This window comes from Euprymna scolopes, chromosome 19 (genome assembly GCF_053919585.1).
Source record: "Euprymna scolopes isolate OS-2025 chromosome 19, ASM5391958v1, whole genome shotgun sequence".
Classification (NCBI taxonomy): Eukaryota; Metazoa; Mollusca; class Cephalopoda; order Sepiida; family Sepiolidae; genus Euprymna; species Euprymna scolopes.
The window spans coordinates 59,170,914-59,189,614 of record NC_136500.1 but is presented as its reverse complement, the minus strand read 5'-3'; the positions used below and the strand labels follow the sequence as shown (position 1 = coordinate 59,189,614).

Genomic DNA, 18,701 nt, shown 5'->3' with positions numbered 1-18,701 from the left:
CCTACATTAAAGACAGCTTTCCATGTGGCAGGGACATCTCCAGTGAAAATCCAAATTTACCCTATATGTGCTTCCACGTTGCACTCGCCCACACTACTGCGTTTATATCGGCCCCATAACAGTGGAGTTACTATCTGAGAAAATTGACCATGTCCTGTTTACGTATCCTTCAGCAAGACTCTCTCTGTGGAGACTTCAATGTTACCCCACTCAAACAAGACTGACGATGAGGGGAGGTTCTGTCACGATTTCTCCATTGCCTATGACCTCACTCCCACCCATGTGTCCAACACTGACAACCAGTATGCAAGTCTCTTAGACCTTTTTCTTACAACTTGTCCTGAGCTATGTTCATCTTCCATTCTGTCTCCACTGGGATCTTCCAACCACTCTGTTGTATCAGTTAAGATAAAAACGAAATGTAATAGGTCTCTTGACGTACTTCTCCATCGTACAGTATATCGATACTCTATGGCCAACTAGGAGAGCTTCCATACATTTATATCACATCTACCTCTGTGTTCCATGTTTAAAAAGGATGTGTCCTCTATAGTATCAGACCTGACAGAATGGTTAATTGTAGGTATAGAACGATTCATGCCCTCGAAAAAGTTCCAGCAAAAATCTAACAGCCAGCCATGGTTCTCTCTGGAATTTGCTGCTGCCATTGTGCACAGAAATCACTTTTTCCATTGCTTCCAATGTAATAGCTGTACTGAAACTAAACCTGCTTTCAGGACCACCAGCAACCACCGTAAAAAAAAGTGATAAAGAACGCAAGAGAGTTGTATGCTCAGTCCGTCAAGTCCAAAGTAGCTGAGCAGCGACTTGATTCCCATCAGTTTTGGCAAATAGCAAACAGAATCCTGAACAAGTGCGTGTGGTCTATCCCAACTATCATCAATGGACTCTAGGTAATCTTGTCAGCATCAAACAAAGCCAAACTCTTTGCCAAGAACTTTGCAACTAATTCTACCCTTAACGACAAAGGCCATCAACCCCCAGCATTTCCTCGTGTAACTGAAAATACACTATGCAACATACAAATATCTGTACATGATGTTGCCAAGCTAATCAAAAACCTTGATCCAGTAAAGCAACTGGCTCTGACGGCATTCCAATTATAGTGCTAAAAAAACTTCAACCAGAAATAACGCCCATACTTACAAAGTTATTTAAGCATTGTCTTAAGGAGAAATGCTTACCCCATGGAAAATTTCACCAGTATGCTCTGTATTTAAGAATTCAGGTGATCGTTCATCTCCCTCTCTGTACAGGCTAATAAGTCTCCTGTGCGTCATGAGTAAGTTACTAGAATCTGAATTAAATAGAGAAGTAGTCAACCATCTCAGCAAAAATAACCTTAGTGACATGCATTATGGTTTCCGTTCTGCTAGATCTACAGCAGACATGCTTACAGTTTTATCTCACAGGATTAGTGAATCTCTCGACGGAGGCTTCCTCTCTAGGGCAATTGCTCTTGATATATCAAAGGCCTTTGATAAGGTATGGCACAAAGGTTTACTTCATAAGATCTCTAGCTATGGTATAGCTGGAAATGTCTTCTCAATTATTAAATCATTTCTCTCTGATAGGTTCATAAGAGTAGTCGTTAACTAGCAGAAATCAGAAGCTCTCGGTATTAACTCTGGGGTCCCTCAGAGGTCCATCCTGGGCCTAACTCTTTCCTAATCTACATCAGTGATCTTCCTAATCACATCCTTACATCATTCGTAGACATTTATGCTGATGACACCACCATTTATGGTAGCACATCAAAGACCGTAAGTCTTCTCTGATTCTCTTTCCTCTGATCTTGAGCATGTGGTACAATGGGGAAAAGGGTGGTTGGTTACTTTTTACGCATCTAAAACCAAGCTTCTATCCTTACATCATCAACACTCTGATGCCCATCTGGTATCAATTGAAATGAATGGCTCTCGTCTTGGGAAGGCTTCTTGTTTTGATAAGCTTCTGGGTTTGACCTTTACTGTAAATCTGAAATGGAACACATATCAAATCCGTTGCCAAGGTCACTGGGAAAATAGTAGGATCTTTCTACCGCTCCAGTAGATATCTCACTCCTGATGCAATTCTCTACCTATATAAAAAGTCAGGTACAGCCAATAATGGAGTATTGTTGCCACATCTGGGCTGGAGCTGCTAGAAGCAGCTTATCCTGCCTTGGCAGAGTTCAAAACTGACTTTGTAGCTTAGTGGGGGATGCCCTTTTCTCTTCCCTGCAACCTCTTCCTCACGGAAGAGACATATTAAGCCTGTCTCTGCTTTATTGTTATTTCCATGGCAGATGCTCTGAGCTTCAATCTATGCCCTCCCTCCCTCGCCAAACTTTCACAAAAAACACTCGTCTAGCCACTCGTGGCAACATTACTCCATGCATGGGCAAATTGTAATTTTGTAAAGATATAGGATGCTCTCTGGCATGAGTACTTTTCTCTACATGGTAGAGGGAGCCCACCTTCTTTTGCAGCAGCCTTGGCAATGTCCTCATGTTGCCTGTGAATGTTAAGTCAAGGAGTTTGAAAGAGGTGATCCCAAGTAAGGTGTTATTTGCTATGGCAATCGGTGGTTGAGAAGGCTTTTTTTTCTTTTTCTTTTTTTTTTGTAGTTAAAGGAAAGGAGCTTAGTCTTAGTAGAATTAAATGTTACCATCCACTTACGGTCCCATACCACTACCGACTGAAGGTCGTTTTCTAAGGTTTCTGCCATTGTCTTATGTGCATTCATTTTACCCTCGTGTCGATTATAGAGCGTAACGTCCTCAGCAGTTATACCCATCTGAGACACAATTTTATCAAGGAGGTTATTTATGATTATCAAGAATAATAAAGGCCCAAGGATCAACCCCTGGGACACATCGTTCTTAATTGGTGCTTAATGGCTATGAATCAAAATAGTTGCAAATTTTAATTAAATTTTTAAATGGATCTTTGTTCTGAATTCCTTTTGAAACACTCCAAAGAAATTAAAATTTGGAGAATGTTACTTTATGTCTAATATTATTAAAGTTTAAAAAAGTAGGAAGTGTCTAAATTTTTACAAAGGTTTCACCTCCTTTTTACTCTATTTGCATGGAAGTAAATTAAACTAAATATAACCCACATTACAAGCCTTTAGTTTAGGAGTGAATCATGTACATAAAATTATATAAACATATACATAGACCTAACTTATATATACTAGTTGTATCTACTCAACATTACCCAGAATTTTTTTATGGAAATAGCTCCAAACAAGGCACAAAGCCACTTTATGCAAGGAACTAAAAGAAAATTAAATAAAAATACTTCTACATGATCAAAAACTTCCACTGATAAATGTTAGATGGAATAAATTCTGATCCAGAAAACTGCAATTCTTCCTTTATCAGAAACATTGCTCCTGGAATGGAAGGACCAAAGTGCAAAATAAAGGAAATGAGTTTGCTGAAAGTAAACCCCAAATTTTGTATTTTTTGCAGATTCACAATTATTTCACTTTCATTTTTGTTTTGCTTGTAAGAAATATGTTACCAAATTATTTTTTGAATAGGATTTTGAAAGCTAACTTTAATTATTACAATATCGTTTGGTCATTAAATTATGTGAAAACCAAATTATTCTAAAACTATAATTGATTTTCGTAAAATAAAGTTATGAAGATTTGCTAAAAAAATTTACTTCATTTTGTTAGTAATTCTTTTTTATACTTCTATTTAATTAATTTATCAAACTACGACTTTTTTTATTTATTTATTTTTAACTTCAATTCAGTAAAGAGTTCTATAGCCTCTAGTCTCCACCATTAAGTCACTGGTTGATAAATGGAGCACGTGATATTCTTTAGTCCAATGGACCAAGTTTCCTATGAATACTGAAACGATAAGTATCAGTAACTAATCAAAATATCTACTAAAGCGGTGAACATGAGATTTCTATTCTGTTCTGTCAGATTTAAATAGGTCAAAGCACTGTAGTTAATACAATGATTTAGTATGGAGGAAGGAATCAATATCGTTGTCTAAACTAACACACAAACCTTCAAGACCAATGTAAACAAGTTCTTGATAAGCCGTTCGTTCCCCTTAAGTTAACAAATTTACTGAATTTCCATTACTGACAATTACTATATTGTCCAATTGACTACTGTACACTCTTTAACCCTTATCCTCGAGTGGCCCCTGGGCCTTGATAAATGGTGATGCCTATGTAAAATAAAAAACAAAAGAAAAAGCATTTCTTTGAAATGGTAAATATGCATACATATAACATTTACACACAGATATGCAACTTGCAAGTCGAGGAATGTTTATTTAAGTTAAATTAAAATGAGTAAAATTAAAAAATTTGAATAAAAGTTTCTCAGGGACTCACATAGCTTAACAGAGTACATAACATAAAATAATGGAATACTTTCAAGGTTTTGTATTTAGCTTTTAGTTAAAATTTAATGGAAGTATGAATAGTTACTTACGAGAATAACATGTTTTAAAAATTATGGTTTACCAGTAGCCTCTTAGTTTTGTAGATTGTTTTTAAGATGATTAGTTAATGGATCTAATTAAACTTTAGCTCCTTTTTTGTTATAAATATTTAAAAAATAGTATTTCTTAGTGTTTTGTTTATTTTTTTATTTTTATTTTGAACTAGAATCTAAATATGAAATCTTGGAAGTATGGAGTTAACTCTTTCTCAATATCAAACATCGTGACTTAGACATCTGAAGAAGGTTTGAGGTTACATCGATCCAAACGTGCAAATAACACTCCAAATGAGTGTCAGTAGTCGTATTAATCTAAATAATACAAAAAGATTTCACTTGATGTGACCCTGTTTTTGATATCTTGATGGAAAAGAGCAAGTTGATTCACTTCCTCCATCAACCCTTTTCAACTGATACATTTTTTTTTTTTTTTTTCCAGATTATTTGCATCCTTTTTTGTTATGAGTAGGAATCACTGATCCCAACTTTTTTTTTTTTTTTTCATTTACAGATTATGGGGAATAACACAGAGTTTCAGCGTGCTGTCAAATTAGTTCTGGAAAGTGTCTCGTTTGATAAGAACAACACAGTGCAGGTGTTTGAAGCTACGATAAGGTAAAGTAGCCGGCCACGTTTTATCATGATAGCTTGGGAAAACCTCTGACTGACTTGTTTATACGATCTAACATCAATCTTGAATCCTTTTACTTATCGATATAAAAAATAAATTTTGTATAAATAGTATATTTAAATTCTAATGCATTTAGTTTCATAATATCAAGAGTAGTAATCTACTCAATAACATCCATGCAGGCAGACAGCTTAGGAAAAAGCTTGATGTTAGGAAAAATCGCCCCAAAAAAGAGCAGAGGAAGGCAAAAAAGTTTATTGACAGTCTCAACAAGGTCACTGGAAACATGACTATAGATTTCATCAGAAAGACTGAATGCAGAGAGGACTGCGATAACAGACCGCAACCTGAAGAAGATATCAAGAGTTTAACTTTGATGCGATAATAGTATGACAAAACTATACTTTGTACTAATTTTACAATGCAACATAAACCTATCTGTTGAATGCCAAATAGTATATTCAGTATATTTTAATTCTAATGTCATCTAATGACTTCCAAACAGTTTCATCATGCTTATACTCAGAAGATTTGTCAAATAAAAAAAAAAACAATGTAGACATGTGTGTAGAGGCGGGGAAGTTGATAGTAGCTCTAATCTCTACTCGAGATTTCTTTTGACCACCCTCCTTCTTTTTCATCTTGTAAGAAATAGGGCAAAGAGGGTGATAGGAAAATAATCCCAAGTGAAATTTCACCCTAGGTGGATTGAATTGGCTTTCTCCAAAAAAGGAAGTGTTAAGGGAATATTAAATTCACAAGTGTATATCCCTGTTAGGGAGATGACAACGTTGGGTTTTTGCAGTTCTTACAAGGTGTCTACAAACCTCCTATATACATTGCCTAGTGTTCCCAAATGGTCACCCATCTGGTGCAAACCAGGCTTAACATTTCTTAACTTTGGTGATCTAATGAGAACCGGTGTATCAACATGATTATGTCGTATATCCAAGTGAAATCAACCAAACTAGATCAAAGCTTTGTCTCAGAAGTTCAAAGTAATCTGAAGACAAATGTAAAAACAAAAAAAATAAAAAAATAGAAAATGTGAATAGTGCAGATTCAGTGTCATATTTTTTATAAATTTTGTAGCTTTGAAAGATTTTGTATTGAAAATTATTGAAATAGTAATGCTCTAGAGAACCTAAATTATATTCTTGCATTAGATATGTATGATTTTAGATTTTTGGAAAGTTGTAATCAGTTTTGATGACTTGATCTATCTTTACATATACAATCAGTTGCACATTCTTAACTCCTAATCAGAGGAGACCGGACTTGATTTCACTGCATATGTGGGTTACTCATTCAGTGTCAGGATGAATTGGATTAGCTTTCTATCATTTCTTCATTATGGTAATGTATTTGACTCCGATCAAAGTGTTGTATCTCTTTAGTCATAGTATATCACCCTCTTTGGCATTACATATTTTGGTACAGTTGCTTAATCGACAGTCAAAAAATATCAGTACTTATGCCATGAATGAGTTTCACTGAACACTTTCAAGACTAGTAAACGGTTATGAGTTTTGCTTATTGGCCTAAATGTATATAATGATTTTTTTTTTGTTATTTTGAATTTGCATTGTGTACAAACTGTGCTGAAATAATATTTGGAACCATTAACATGAGAAGATGGAGATTGATTTGTGAGAAAGACATTCTTAACATGTGGAGGGAGGCTCTGTCAACCACATGTATTTCATTTGGCTTATGTTCATAGTTGGAACTGCTTACATGATGCCTATGTCACGTATGCAAATCTTTGTATGTCTATTAAGCAACATCACCCATCTTTTTAATAGAAGGTAATGTCATCAAAGATCCCCATCCCTCCATTTGTAAGAGTGTGTCAGCAGAATTGTACTGGTATTTTTGTTCCCATCCAAAATGCTCCTTTCCGGGGATTTAGATTTTCTATTTAAAAACCATCATTTTGTCAAACTTTGCTTTCGTAGAAAGGCAAGTATGTGTAGTTATTCAAAAATTCCAACAAAAGGTTTGGGTACTTATCTATAATAATTTTTGTACAGTAGAATCCCGGGATACGGCATTAATCTGTTCCAGGATTGGGATCGTAAGATGAAATCGCTTATGACAGGGCTTAAGCAAAATTTTATACAGTACATCGTAAAAATTAGTAACAAAATACAGAACAGTATATAATACACATATATATAATCAAATAACATTATAAATAACACTGTAAAGCGGGGCAAATACCGTAACCAGGGCTGGAAAAGCATATTCCACATTGTAACCTGAAAAAAAATGTATCCTATGGTTACCATATCCCAGGGTTCTATTGTATATCTTAATATATCAGGGGCTTGTGGTCTCAGTGTGTCAAGTTAGTTTTCCCAAGGTTACTGCATTACTTTCATTAATATCTTTGAGAAAGGTGTGAATCCATATATCTTCCCTCCAGCTATGGGTTAAATAGTAAGGTAGATGACTCTCAAGCCTTGATTGTGCAACTAGTCCTGAAGAAATAAAAAAACACGAAAAATACTAGTTTTTCTCTGCTTATCTCAGCATCATTTTCAGTCGCCCTAGAATTCTTTCTGCTACTAAACTTAAACAATGGCTGTTCAAAAAAATTATGGAAAATAGTAATATAGTAAAAATATTAGTTTTTAAAAAGTTGTTTGAGAAACATAATAATGGTTTTATATTTATCAGCTAATATAATAGTTGATTTTATATCAAGGTTCATGAGCCACTCGAGGATAAGGGTTAATGGGTTTAAGAAGACAGTGAAAGAACAATGATTGATGACAATGGTTGAGTACTAGCCAGAAATTACATTATGTATTAGTTTTGTTCTAGTAAACAGTAATGGAACCAAGTATTCAAATTTAAAATAAAAATGCATTGAAAGTGTTCATCTCAACAATGCTGACTGTTAAGAATATGCATCTATTTTATATAGACTAGCCATCTTCTCCTGAAGCAGGAACCTCTAAGAGAAATGCATAACTTTCATCACAGATGAAAATACGAAGCAGGTCAATTTAATCTGAACTCTGTTTCTGTGAGATGGGCTTGATTATCTTCTTAGTTGTATCTTCCTCAGCTGCATCACCCTTTAGCTGTATCATCATCAGATATATCGATAAAGTTCATTGGGTGCCCTTTCTGTAAGTGCTAATGAATCTTCCTATGTCAAGTCCTCATCCATATTTCATTGTCTGATAGAGTAATGAGGCCAATGTGAATATTCTTTGCATGGCATTGTTAAAGCCACAATGTCATCCTTCAGAATGACATTATGGTCATATGCCACACCCATGATGTGGCACTTCATTCTTGCACTTGATCATACGGAGAGATCTTTCCACTATCTCATTGACCAACAACATGTGGACATATTTGAACCTAATTCAGTTGCTCCATTCTTCTGCAAATTTTATAATTTTTTCTCAAAACACAGTGCCATTGTCTGTGAGCAATTTGACAGGGTGCCTATTTCTGCAGAAAACGGTCTCCAATTGTCAAATACTGACAGTCCTGGTGTAATTACAGTTTCTATCTGAAAAATCGAATCTACAGTTGATCAATATTAAGTAGTACCTGCCTCCAAAGTAGGTTAAGTTCATTCTGACCTGATTCCAATTCTTGTGCACATAAAGTCTGCCTGCCTTTCAATTAACTGATGCTGAACATATGTATGAACACTTCTCACAATTTCTAACCACTACCCAAACACTTGCTTTGAAAGTTTCGGGACTGACTAGTCTCATAAGCAGATATTTCATGATGGGGTAACCATTGTTTTGGTGGATGGCTTGTATGTGAACAGAATCCACGACTTCTACAGATGCAGCGAATGTCGGTTATATCCAGTCTGTTCCTTTGGTATTTCATGTAGCCATTACTTCCGAGTTGATTGGCCCACTTCTCATCGGATTTGACAAGCGCCACTTTGATTATTATACCATATTCTTAGACCAGTTCTTGAAGTGTGATAGATGTCGAGGCTGCTTTGTTACACGTTTTCAAATTATTTGAAACCCAGTGATGTATGCATGCAGAGTCTGTTTGCAGAGAAGTCACTTTATCTTCCATTAACGTATCAGGATGATGCACCTCAGAATTGCATTGAACTCTGTTGGATTAATATGCCTAGCTTTACACACTGATCGCAGTAAGCTTGAATATTCAGCCACAGATTGATTGCTCTCGACAACATGCATCTGTCCATACACCATGCTCTTGAAAATGTGAACCAATATTCATCTCTAATGAGGTTGTCAATTTCATCATTCCCCTATGTAGTCAGAGCATTTGTTCTTCAAGCACAGTAATGACACAGATACCAGTAGATGCCCAGTTAACTTCATACATACAGGAAAGATGCTCTGATAAATAAGAACATCTGTAACTATCTCTGTATTGTGATTGAAGTCTTCTATGCTTCTCCCAATTGTACAGTCCCAACATGCACATACCATTCTTCAGTTACTCTGTATTCTTACTTCACTGATGCTACCAAATCTGGCGATCTGAAGATACTTGCTTCCTCACTGAAAATGCACCAAACCCTGATGTTATTGTTTTTTTTTTCCTTTCCATTTGCAAAACATGTTCTGTAAAATCAAAAACAATTTTCCTCTACAAAACAACCAAACCAAACTACATGAATAAATATTTGAACATATAAACAACTTGAAGCATAAAACTTTTTTCTAAAGTTACTGGATTTGGCATTAAATAACTCAGAAAGGGTTAATATGCCATCAAACAAAGTCAGATTCTTGCTCAGATCACAGAACACATACACCTGTTAACGAATGTGTTTATGTACAAGGAGGAGGTTTCGTTGTTGCCACAGGATTGACGAACTGCATAATTGCTTGCATCATGTTAAGCCCATATTTCAATAAGATAAAATAATCTTTGTCTCTACATCTCTACAATGGAACTTGTAACTGTAAACTTTCAAATAAACCCAGCACAGTTCCATTATAATGGCATTGGTATACCTGTATAAGAGCCAAATATGCCCTAAAATGGAGTAATGTTGCCACATTTGGGCAAGGCCTGTTCAAAGCACTCTATCCTGCCTTGACAGAATTCAGAAACAGCTTTGAAGCTTGATGGATGATGCCCTTCCGCAACCTCCTTTCCCACAGGAAACATTGCGAACCTGTCTCTTCTCTATTATTTTCATGGCAAATACTCATCTGAGCTTCAATCTATTGTCCCTCCTATACCAAACTTTCACAAAAAGCACTCATCTAGCTACAATCACTACCAACAATTTCTCTTACTCTCTATCTGTACCTAAATCTGAATGCAGATTCCATGAACAAAGTTTTTTTTTTTTCCGAGAGCTGCCTGTTTGTGGAACTCTGTTCTGCTGGCATGCTTTCCAGCTGACTACAATATGGTCGTTTTCAATTTCAATGTAAACAAGTTTTTTTTATGTCTCACCTCCCCCACCCTCTTAAATAATCATATTCTAATCAACTCCACTAAATTGTCATCTCAGTGACCACATTGCACTCATTAACCCTTAGCTTTGAATGACCCTCAGGTCTTGATAAGCAGTGACTCCCTTGTAAAAGAAAAAAATTGATTCCTGCTGTCACCATTCTCTCAGCTTTTGTGAGGAAACATTCAAGCTGGCCTTGTATTATAATTACTCATGGAACTTGCTGTAATCTGGCAGATCAGGACTTAAGATGCAATACCATGAATGGCAAACCATAGAGGGACGTTATTGGCAAAAGCTGGAATCAGACTGCTGCTCATGTTTGCATGGAACAACTGTAATTTAAATAAACGGTCGCCAAAAATAACATGTTTGAAAAAGATAAGGATTTTATTAAGAGAGGAAATTGGAAGTGCAAACAAAGAACAAGAATTCCAGAAGAAGCGGATTCTCAATTCTCCTTATGGAAAACAAAAGGAAAGTAATCTGGGAATAATTGAAAAAAATATTGTCTTTAACTCCCATTAGACGAGACTCTTCAGAAAAAATGAAACCGTCAAGGACAAGAATATTTTCAATGAAAGAAGAAAAAACGCAACATGAAATATTACTCATGTAACCAGTAATAGAAAAGAAGGAAATATTGAGTTTAAAAAAAAAATCATTTAACTACGGGATAAAGTGAAAAACTTTCTCAAACTATTTACTAACCAGAGAAAAATAAAATTTACTTTGGTGTGATTTTTTAAACTGCCACAATTCTCAAGTCACCCTCTTTAACAGGAGCATATTTCATGCTGAAGACAGACTACATGATAAAATAATAAAAGTGGCTAGGACATCACTAATTTAGAAACCTTTTTATGACCTTCACCTTCGTGAACGATTTATATGACCTTCACCGAGGTGCGCGACTTGACACACAAAAATAAACCGCCTCTTAATCACCTGCTAACGCACGCGTCACTGTAACGTCCAATGACAACAACAACCACAACCCTCTCACTCGACCTGCCTTTATACCACTATCTCAATCCCTTCTCTTGCGCATGCGCCTGTAGATTCCTGACAACCTCGAGACTTCCGCTTATAAAAACCCAAGTTTTGTTGTCGCGCATGCCTATACAAGGCACAAACATGTGGGCGTTTGTTGTGTTGGTAAGTACTACACTCCCCCCTGATCTGATGATCACATAGAGTGCACTCCGGGGGTGGCCTCTTAGTTCGTTGGCTTCTGCGAAGGGTGGTATTTACACTCTCGGATTCAGGTTCTGGTTCTGGTTCTGATCCTGCCTGATCAGACGAACTACAATTACCACTCTCTTGCTCGGTGACCTCACTCATTAGCAGCTCATCATCTGATGATTCATTGCTCTCTGTAGTTGTGGGATGTACTTCACTAGCTGGGCGAAGATCGCGCACATGGCGTGGGGTTCCATCAACAAGGACCGACTGCTGGCTGACCACTCCAGATATTCGTCCTCGCTTGAACTTGGTGGTGCACTGGTTTCCAGCGGGTCTAACCCAAACTGGATCCCCTACCTTGTATTTGTTATGACTCTCGTCGTCGATTGGTTGGACAGTGTCAATGCCCTTTATCCTAACACGGTATTTGTGTATGGCATTGGCCGGTGCTATTGTTAGTGTCTTCCCATCCTTTGGTGTGATGTTATACCAATACGTGGCCTCCGTAATGGTGCATTGCTTTCTGGCAGCAATTCTCTTGATGCTGCGATGGCTCCTCTCAGCAATGCCATTCCCTGATGGGACATGAGCACATCGCAGTCGTAGTCGGACACCCCACTCATTCAACAACTGCCGAACTTGGTGGCTACAAAAAGCAGCATCGTTGTCTGTCAATATCTCTTCCGGCGCACCTCGCTCAGAAAAGATAGATGACAGTTGGCGGACAACATTCGCTGAGTCCTGCCTGGTCATTTGCCGCCACACCGCAAAACGAGTGGGTCCACAGTCGATAAGGGTTAGAAAGGGCTTACCACTGTAATGGGTAATATCCATCGCTAATCGTTGCCACACATGCTCAACTTCCAATCGCCCCTTCTGTCATTGCTCAGGTGCAGGATCGATAGACTGGCATGCCTCACAGTGCTTGATGATCTGCCTGACATCTGCCCTTGTCACTGCCGGGTCCACATGCCTCGCAAAATACAAAGTTCTTTTGATACCTGGATGTCCACTCTGCACGTGAATTCTTTGTATTTGGCATGAGCTAATCGCGCCAACTGCACAAGATTGAGCAGTGAACTCCACGCCTGTCTTCACAGCTTCATACCATTTGTGAGGCACACGGGTTAGTTGGTCTGCACGATTACAGTGTGATGCCACGAGCGTTAAACTCACTGACAGGTCATACTCTGATACCAGACTCTTCAGGGTGTTTAGCCTCCGCCGGATTAACATCTCACTGGCTGCCTTAGTACGGACTCTTGTTCGTCCCGAGAGAGTGTCGGACACCCAGTGGTAGACGCAGAGAGAATCCGTGTACAAGTGTAACTTCTTCGACTGCCATTGCAGTGCCAGATTTAAACCCTTCACAACAGCATCCAGTTCCGCCAGGTTGATGTGTTGAGCATCATTCACGGGTTGCAGCCAGCATGCGTCTTCAATTACATTTCCACGCTGCTCCAATAACACTCCCAATGCCAAAGAACTAGCGTCAACCCACACATTCACAGTGTCCCCATCGACACACCATTCTCCACGGGCAGGATCCTCCTTGTTAACTCTCTCTAGGGTTTTTGTCGTCATCAGAGTTAGAAGAGCATCATCAGATACATCATCCCAACCTGTAGTTACTAAACTTGCCCTGCGTTTGATGACGCCCACAGCTGCTCGGAGCCAGCCACACGCTGGTAAGTGACCAATAAGTTTCCCACGCAAAGAAAAAATAGTCCGCCACATAATAACATCAGGGATGGTTGGAATCTCACTGCCACGCCTCCATCGTAAGGTACCATCTTTCCCACAAACGTCCAATCCTAATACCCGTGCTCCATCCCTCAGACGTTCGGGATCCTTGCACTCCAACCCGAATTGAGCTAACTTTTCTCTGACGTGCGACACAGATTGTACGTCTTCATTGACGTACACATCATCAATATAGGCCGATGTTGCGTCCTCAGTGGTCTTTTCCTGGGACAACACTGCATTTACGATGGTCTTCATGATTTGCAGTGCCACATTCAGCCCAAAGCCAAGCCGAGTAAGGCAGTATCTCTGACCCCGGAACCACACTGTCTGGAACGGCCACAATGTCTCATCCACTCGCACCTGCAAATAAGCCTTCCGCAAGTCTACTATAGACACATTGGAGCCCTTCTGGCGCCATTCTCTCAGCTTGCTGGCGCACACGTCAGCATCGGCAGTGTACGTCTCAATGTATCTATTGAGTTCACGATAGTCCAGCACCGGACGAACTTTTGATTTGTTATGCTGAACTACCGCCATTAAGGGAATCAGACCCTTGGGTGGTCCCAGCTTGTTGGGGTAGGGGATCAGCCATCCATCCTGGATCCATGCCTCAAGTTCCTTCTCGTATTCATTACGGGCCTCGTCGGGTATCGAGTACTCTGCAATGCTATTCTTGAGTTCGGTTGACGCCCTTCCTTCTGTCCACTTCCACGATGCAGTCCATGCTTTTTGGTGAGGGTCGTAGTCCACCTTAAAATCAGGCCGATCAATGTGAACTGCAGCACACACTGGGGTTTCCAAAAATCGCACAGTCCCATCTCTTCCGATAACCACTCCCTCCAGTGCCTTAATAGCATCATATCCCAACAGTACATCAAATCCCAGTAAATCCCCTCGCATCACCAGCACATTAATGTCTGCGGCCACACCAGAGTCTGTGTGGACTTTGACAGTTCCGGCTCCACAGCAAGCTTGCGTATTGCCACCTATTGTGGTTACTTTGATGTTCTGCTTTGTCCAGTTTCGACACAACTTGGCACTCATGATGGTGTGTGAGCACCCGGAGTCGAGAAGAGCTGAACAAAGCACTTGGTCCACGTACACATTTATTGTCGGTTGCGCCTCAATTAAATCTTGTCCGGGGAACAGGGCGGCGCTGACGTCCTGCCCCCTAATGCATTTCCCGCACAATTTTGGGATAAATGTCCATAACTACCACATTGGAAACAGCGCAGGCGCCCCCGCCCCTTGTTAGTACAATTTCTTGCGATATGGCCTCGCTGGCCACAGCAGAAACATCTCCCATTGGTTGTGGGTCTCAAACTGGGACTCTTTTCAGCATTAGTCTTGGCTGCCTGCGCCATCATTACAACCGGTTCCCTCAGGTCCTCCTCATCTCTGATAATGGCTCGAGCGCATTCTAACAAATGTTCCATGGGCGTTACAGATACGCTGGTGGAAGCCCTCAACAGTTGCTTAACATGGGTGGGAAGGCCGACCACAAACGCATACGCCAGTGTTTGCTCTGACACTCCATTGCCAAATAGAACTGCAAGTTTCTTCAGCTCCGCGAAGATGTCCACGGTTTCTCCTGGCATGAGCTTCCTAGTGGCAAATGTTTCGTAGGCCGTACAGGGATCCATGGCAAATGCCTTGTATAAAGCATTTTTTATACAGGTAATATCAGCCTTCTCCACGGCACTAAGTTGCTGACATACACTTAGGACGCCTCCAGCCAATCTCAGGGGAATCACGGTATGCACCCCCTTTACTTCACAGAGGTTGCAGGTCAGCTCAACCCTTTCGACCCAGTCGACAACAGAAGTGGATCCGTCGAATTCGGGTATCAGTTTTAAATCAAACTTTACCCCAGCCATAGTTGTCCAGGAAAAGAGACAAAATGAAATAGCCGAAATAGCTTATGACCTTCACCTTCACTGAGGTGAACGATTTATATGACCTTCACCGAGGTGCGCGACTTGACACACAAAAATAAACCGCCTCTTAATCACCTGCTAACGCACGCGTCACTGTAACGTCCAATGACAACAACAACCACAACCTTCTCACTCGACCTGCCTTTATACCACTATCTCAATCCCTTCTCTTGCGCATGCGCCTGTAGATTCCTGACAACCTCGAGACTTCCGCTTATAAAAACCCAAGTTTTGTTGTCGCGCATGCCTATACAAGGCACAAACATGTGGGCGTTTGTTTTGTTGGTAAGTACTACATGAGCAATTGAATACTAACACAATGAAAATAATTTTTACCAATTTCAACATTAGAACCATTTACTTTCCTAAGCTTTCGACATAGACTTACAAATAATAGCAATATAAATCCTATTAGCTTCACAAACTATCTCTTATTTTTTTTCTACATATGTACAGACTTTAACATTCTTTCCGTCAAGATGTATAACATTTTCCCCCCAAATTGGGATAACTAACATTTCTTTCATCATTACTTTTGATGAAAGAATCTTAATATCAATCACATTTTCCCCAAATAAATTGCCTATTTTATAAGTTTTGGTAAATGATCTGTATAATAAAATTCTTCTCAGATAAAAAAAAAAAAAAAAGGAACACGGTGAAAACCATTTCAGAACAAACAAATATATATGCATTTATGTATGTAAAAATTGTTAGCTGTGCATTATTTTTATTTTTTTAATGAATACATAGTTACGCTGAGATTCTGTAGGAATACAACAATAGCACTCCTTTTAACTTATTACTCTCCCGACAAAGGAGAGGTTGGACCTAGTAATTCACGTCTGTTCATTTGTTCATACTTTTCTCAATAACCACACCTTGGATTTTTTAAAATTTTGCACAAACATTAATCATGGTGAAAATAAATTTTTGTCAGAACAGATTTTCCAGGATAATTCTGGTTGCCCCCTGAGGGGGGCATTATAGGGGTAATATTGCCCCAAAATCATTCACTCATGGAGGGACACCCTGCATGCTTGGCTTGTTCCATGACAAAACTATAAGAAAATGAGATGTCATCATTCCAAAACTGCAAAGTCCAAAATTGAATCAGCAAATGTAGAGTTGGAAGATGTCGGGATCACTGTTTTGTAAATGAAGCTTAAAGCTCATATGAAGTAAAGATCTTCATCCTTCTGGCCTTGCCAGGATTAAAGAAAACAGATTATTAAGTTTAAGAGACAAACTTTCACAATTTTAAATCAATTTCATCAAAACATCGAATATGGTCTGGTAAGAGTTATGAAAACAGGAATTCAAAATATGTTGAGTCAGAATTTTTCATATTGTTTAGCCAAGTTACAACTGAAGATGAGAAAAGAAACATAATGTTCTGTCGGATAGATGTTGCAACTCTGACTGTTGGTAAAATTCGGGATGTGGTTTGGGTGGAAGTAGAAGTTGCCTTTCTCACACAAACGGTGTTCTTATTGAACATATAAATCTCTTCACAAATGAGAACCTACAATTGGGTTCTAATCAAACAATCTATTAATCACTCCATGAATGAGAACATGCGAAAGATAGATCATAATTGTGTAACTGCTACACCAGTAGTACTTAATTATTGAAACTGTAACAGTTTTATTGAAGCATAACAATGATGTCTCTGGGTACACTAGTATATGAATGAAATACATTTTTAAATCACCACCTTTTCTTGTTTGTTTCTTTCCCCTTTAGAGTTCTTGGATCTTTGCTGAGTGCTCACCTGATCATCACTGACCCCCTGCAACCCTTTGGAAACATGCGGCTGGACGACTACCGGGATGAACTGCTTCATCTTTCTCATGATCTTGCATCTCGTCTTTTGCCAGCATTTGAAGACACCTTAACTGGGATTCCTTATCCAAGGGTGAGAAGCCAAAATCTTCACCCAACCCCTATTTTCCTTTTTTACAATTTTTGGCATCGATCGCAATGATAGTTGACATGCACGCAGCCAGCCAGAGTCAACAAAAATCGTAAAAATTGCTGTGGGTTAAATTGACCCAAGATTATTCACGTTTTATATCCGATGGAGGTCATGGATGATGTTTGCCTCTTTTTCTCATGTACCAGGGTGGAACAGCTGTGGTCGGGATACTTAGTTTTGGTCCACTTAAGGACGACAAAGACGTTTTCATTTCACATCTATTCTGTTGCACTTAATTATGGATCATTTTTCTTATTTATAAGTTCATTCCGATTAACACTAGAGATCACAGTAGGGTTCTATGCGCTTCTAAGCTATGAACTGCAACTATCTTAAACCTCGCATGATTTAACTGTACCTATCAAATGTCTTCCTTCATATAAGGGAAAAGGGGATGCAAAGGTCAAACCTTGTCAATCATACCTTTATGTGTTTGGAAAATTAAACTCAAAAAGCATGTTACTGCTAAGTTATATGTAACCTTCATTTATTCTGTGGCGTTAGGTTAATTACTTTCAGAAATTTTGTGCAAGTATAAGATAAGACTCCATCCGGTGTTATACTATAAATTAATGTGATTATCAAGTTAACAAAAACCATGAAGATATTAAGAACTTACAAACTCGTAAAGCATAAAAATTTGGTTCTTATTTAGAATTTACTTTAATTAAACAAAGATAAAAGTACGGAAAAATCTTTGATTTACATACCCATCATGTAACGAAGATGTAATATTTCAAAAGTTACATAAACTGATCTAGTAGTTTTAATTATTTTGAATACAAACAAAATTTTATTAGTCAAATTGAATTTTAATACATTCTAAAACAAAATAGTGGCTCCCGGATCCTGTCTTGTTTCCTCATGAAATTTGATTTTCTTAGTTTTATAAAAAAAAAAAAAAAAAAAAAGAAAGAACTACTCCCAATCTCACCACACGAACAGTGCGCAAATGAGACCACTGAATGGTTCAAAACAGCAATGGAAGCACATGTTCCCGTGCGGAAATTTTATAGCAAGCCCCACTCTCCCCAATGGTTTACTTCGACTTGCGCAACTGCCATTGCTCAAAGGCAGCATGCATACCGCAGATTTAACAGACATAAGTCCAGTTCAAACAAACAGAAGTACATAGAAGCTAGAAATAACGTTAAGAAAGAAATAGCGACAGCCAAGAGAGAATTTACTGAAACCACTAAAAAACGCATCGAAGCACAAAAATTAGGAAATTGTGACTTCTGGAAAATCTACAACAGTGTAGTAAATAATGGGCAATCAACAATTACCCCACTAACCAACAATCAC

The 18,701-nt window shown here is 38.5% G+C and overlaps 1 protein-coding gene across 1 annotated transcript in view; it reads left to right on the top strand.

Moving 5' to 3' along the window:
* Window positions 1–18,701, top strand: part of LOC145303640 (ER degradation-enhancing alpha-mannosidase-like protein 1) — a 125,821-nt gene that overhangs the window by 64,200 nt on the left and 42,920 nt on the right. Inside the window, exons 3-4 of the mRNA XM_080145200.1 lie at window positions 4,994–5,097; window positions 17,165–17,336. Of these exons, the coding sequence (XP_080001326.1) occupies window positions 4,994–5,097; window positions 17,165–17,336 (276 nt within the window). The remainder of the gene's footprint in view (window positions 1–4,993; window positions 5,098–17,164; window positions 17,337–18,701) is intronic.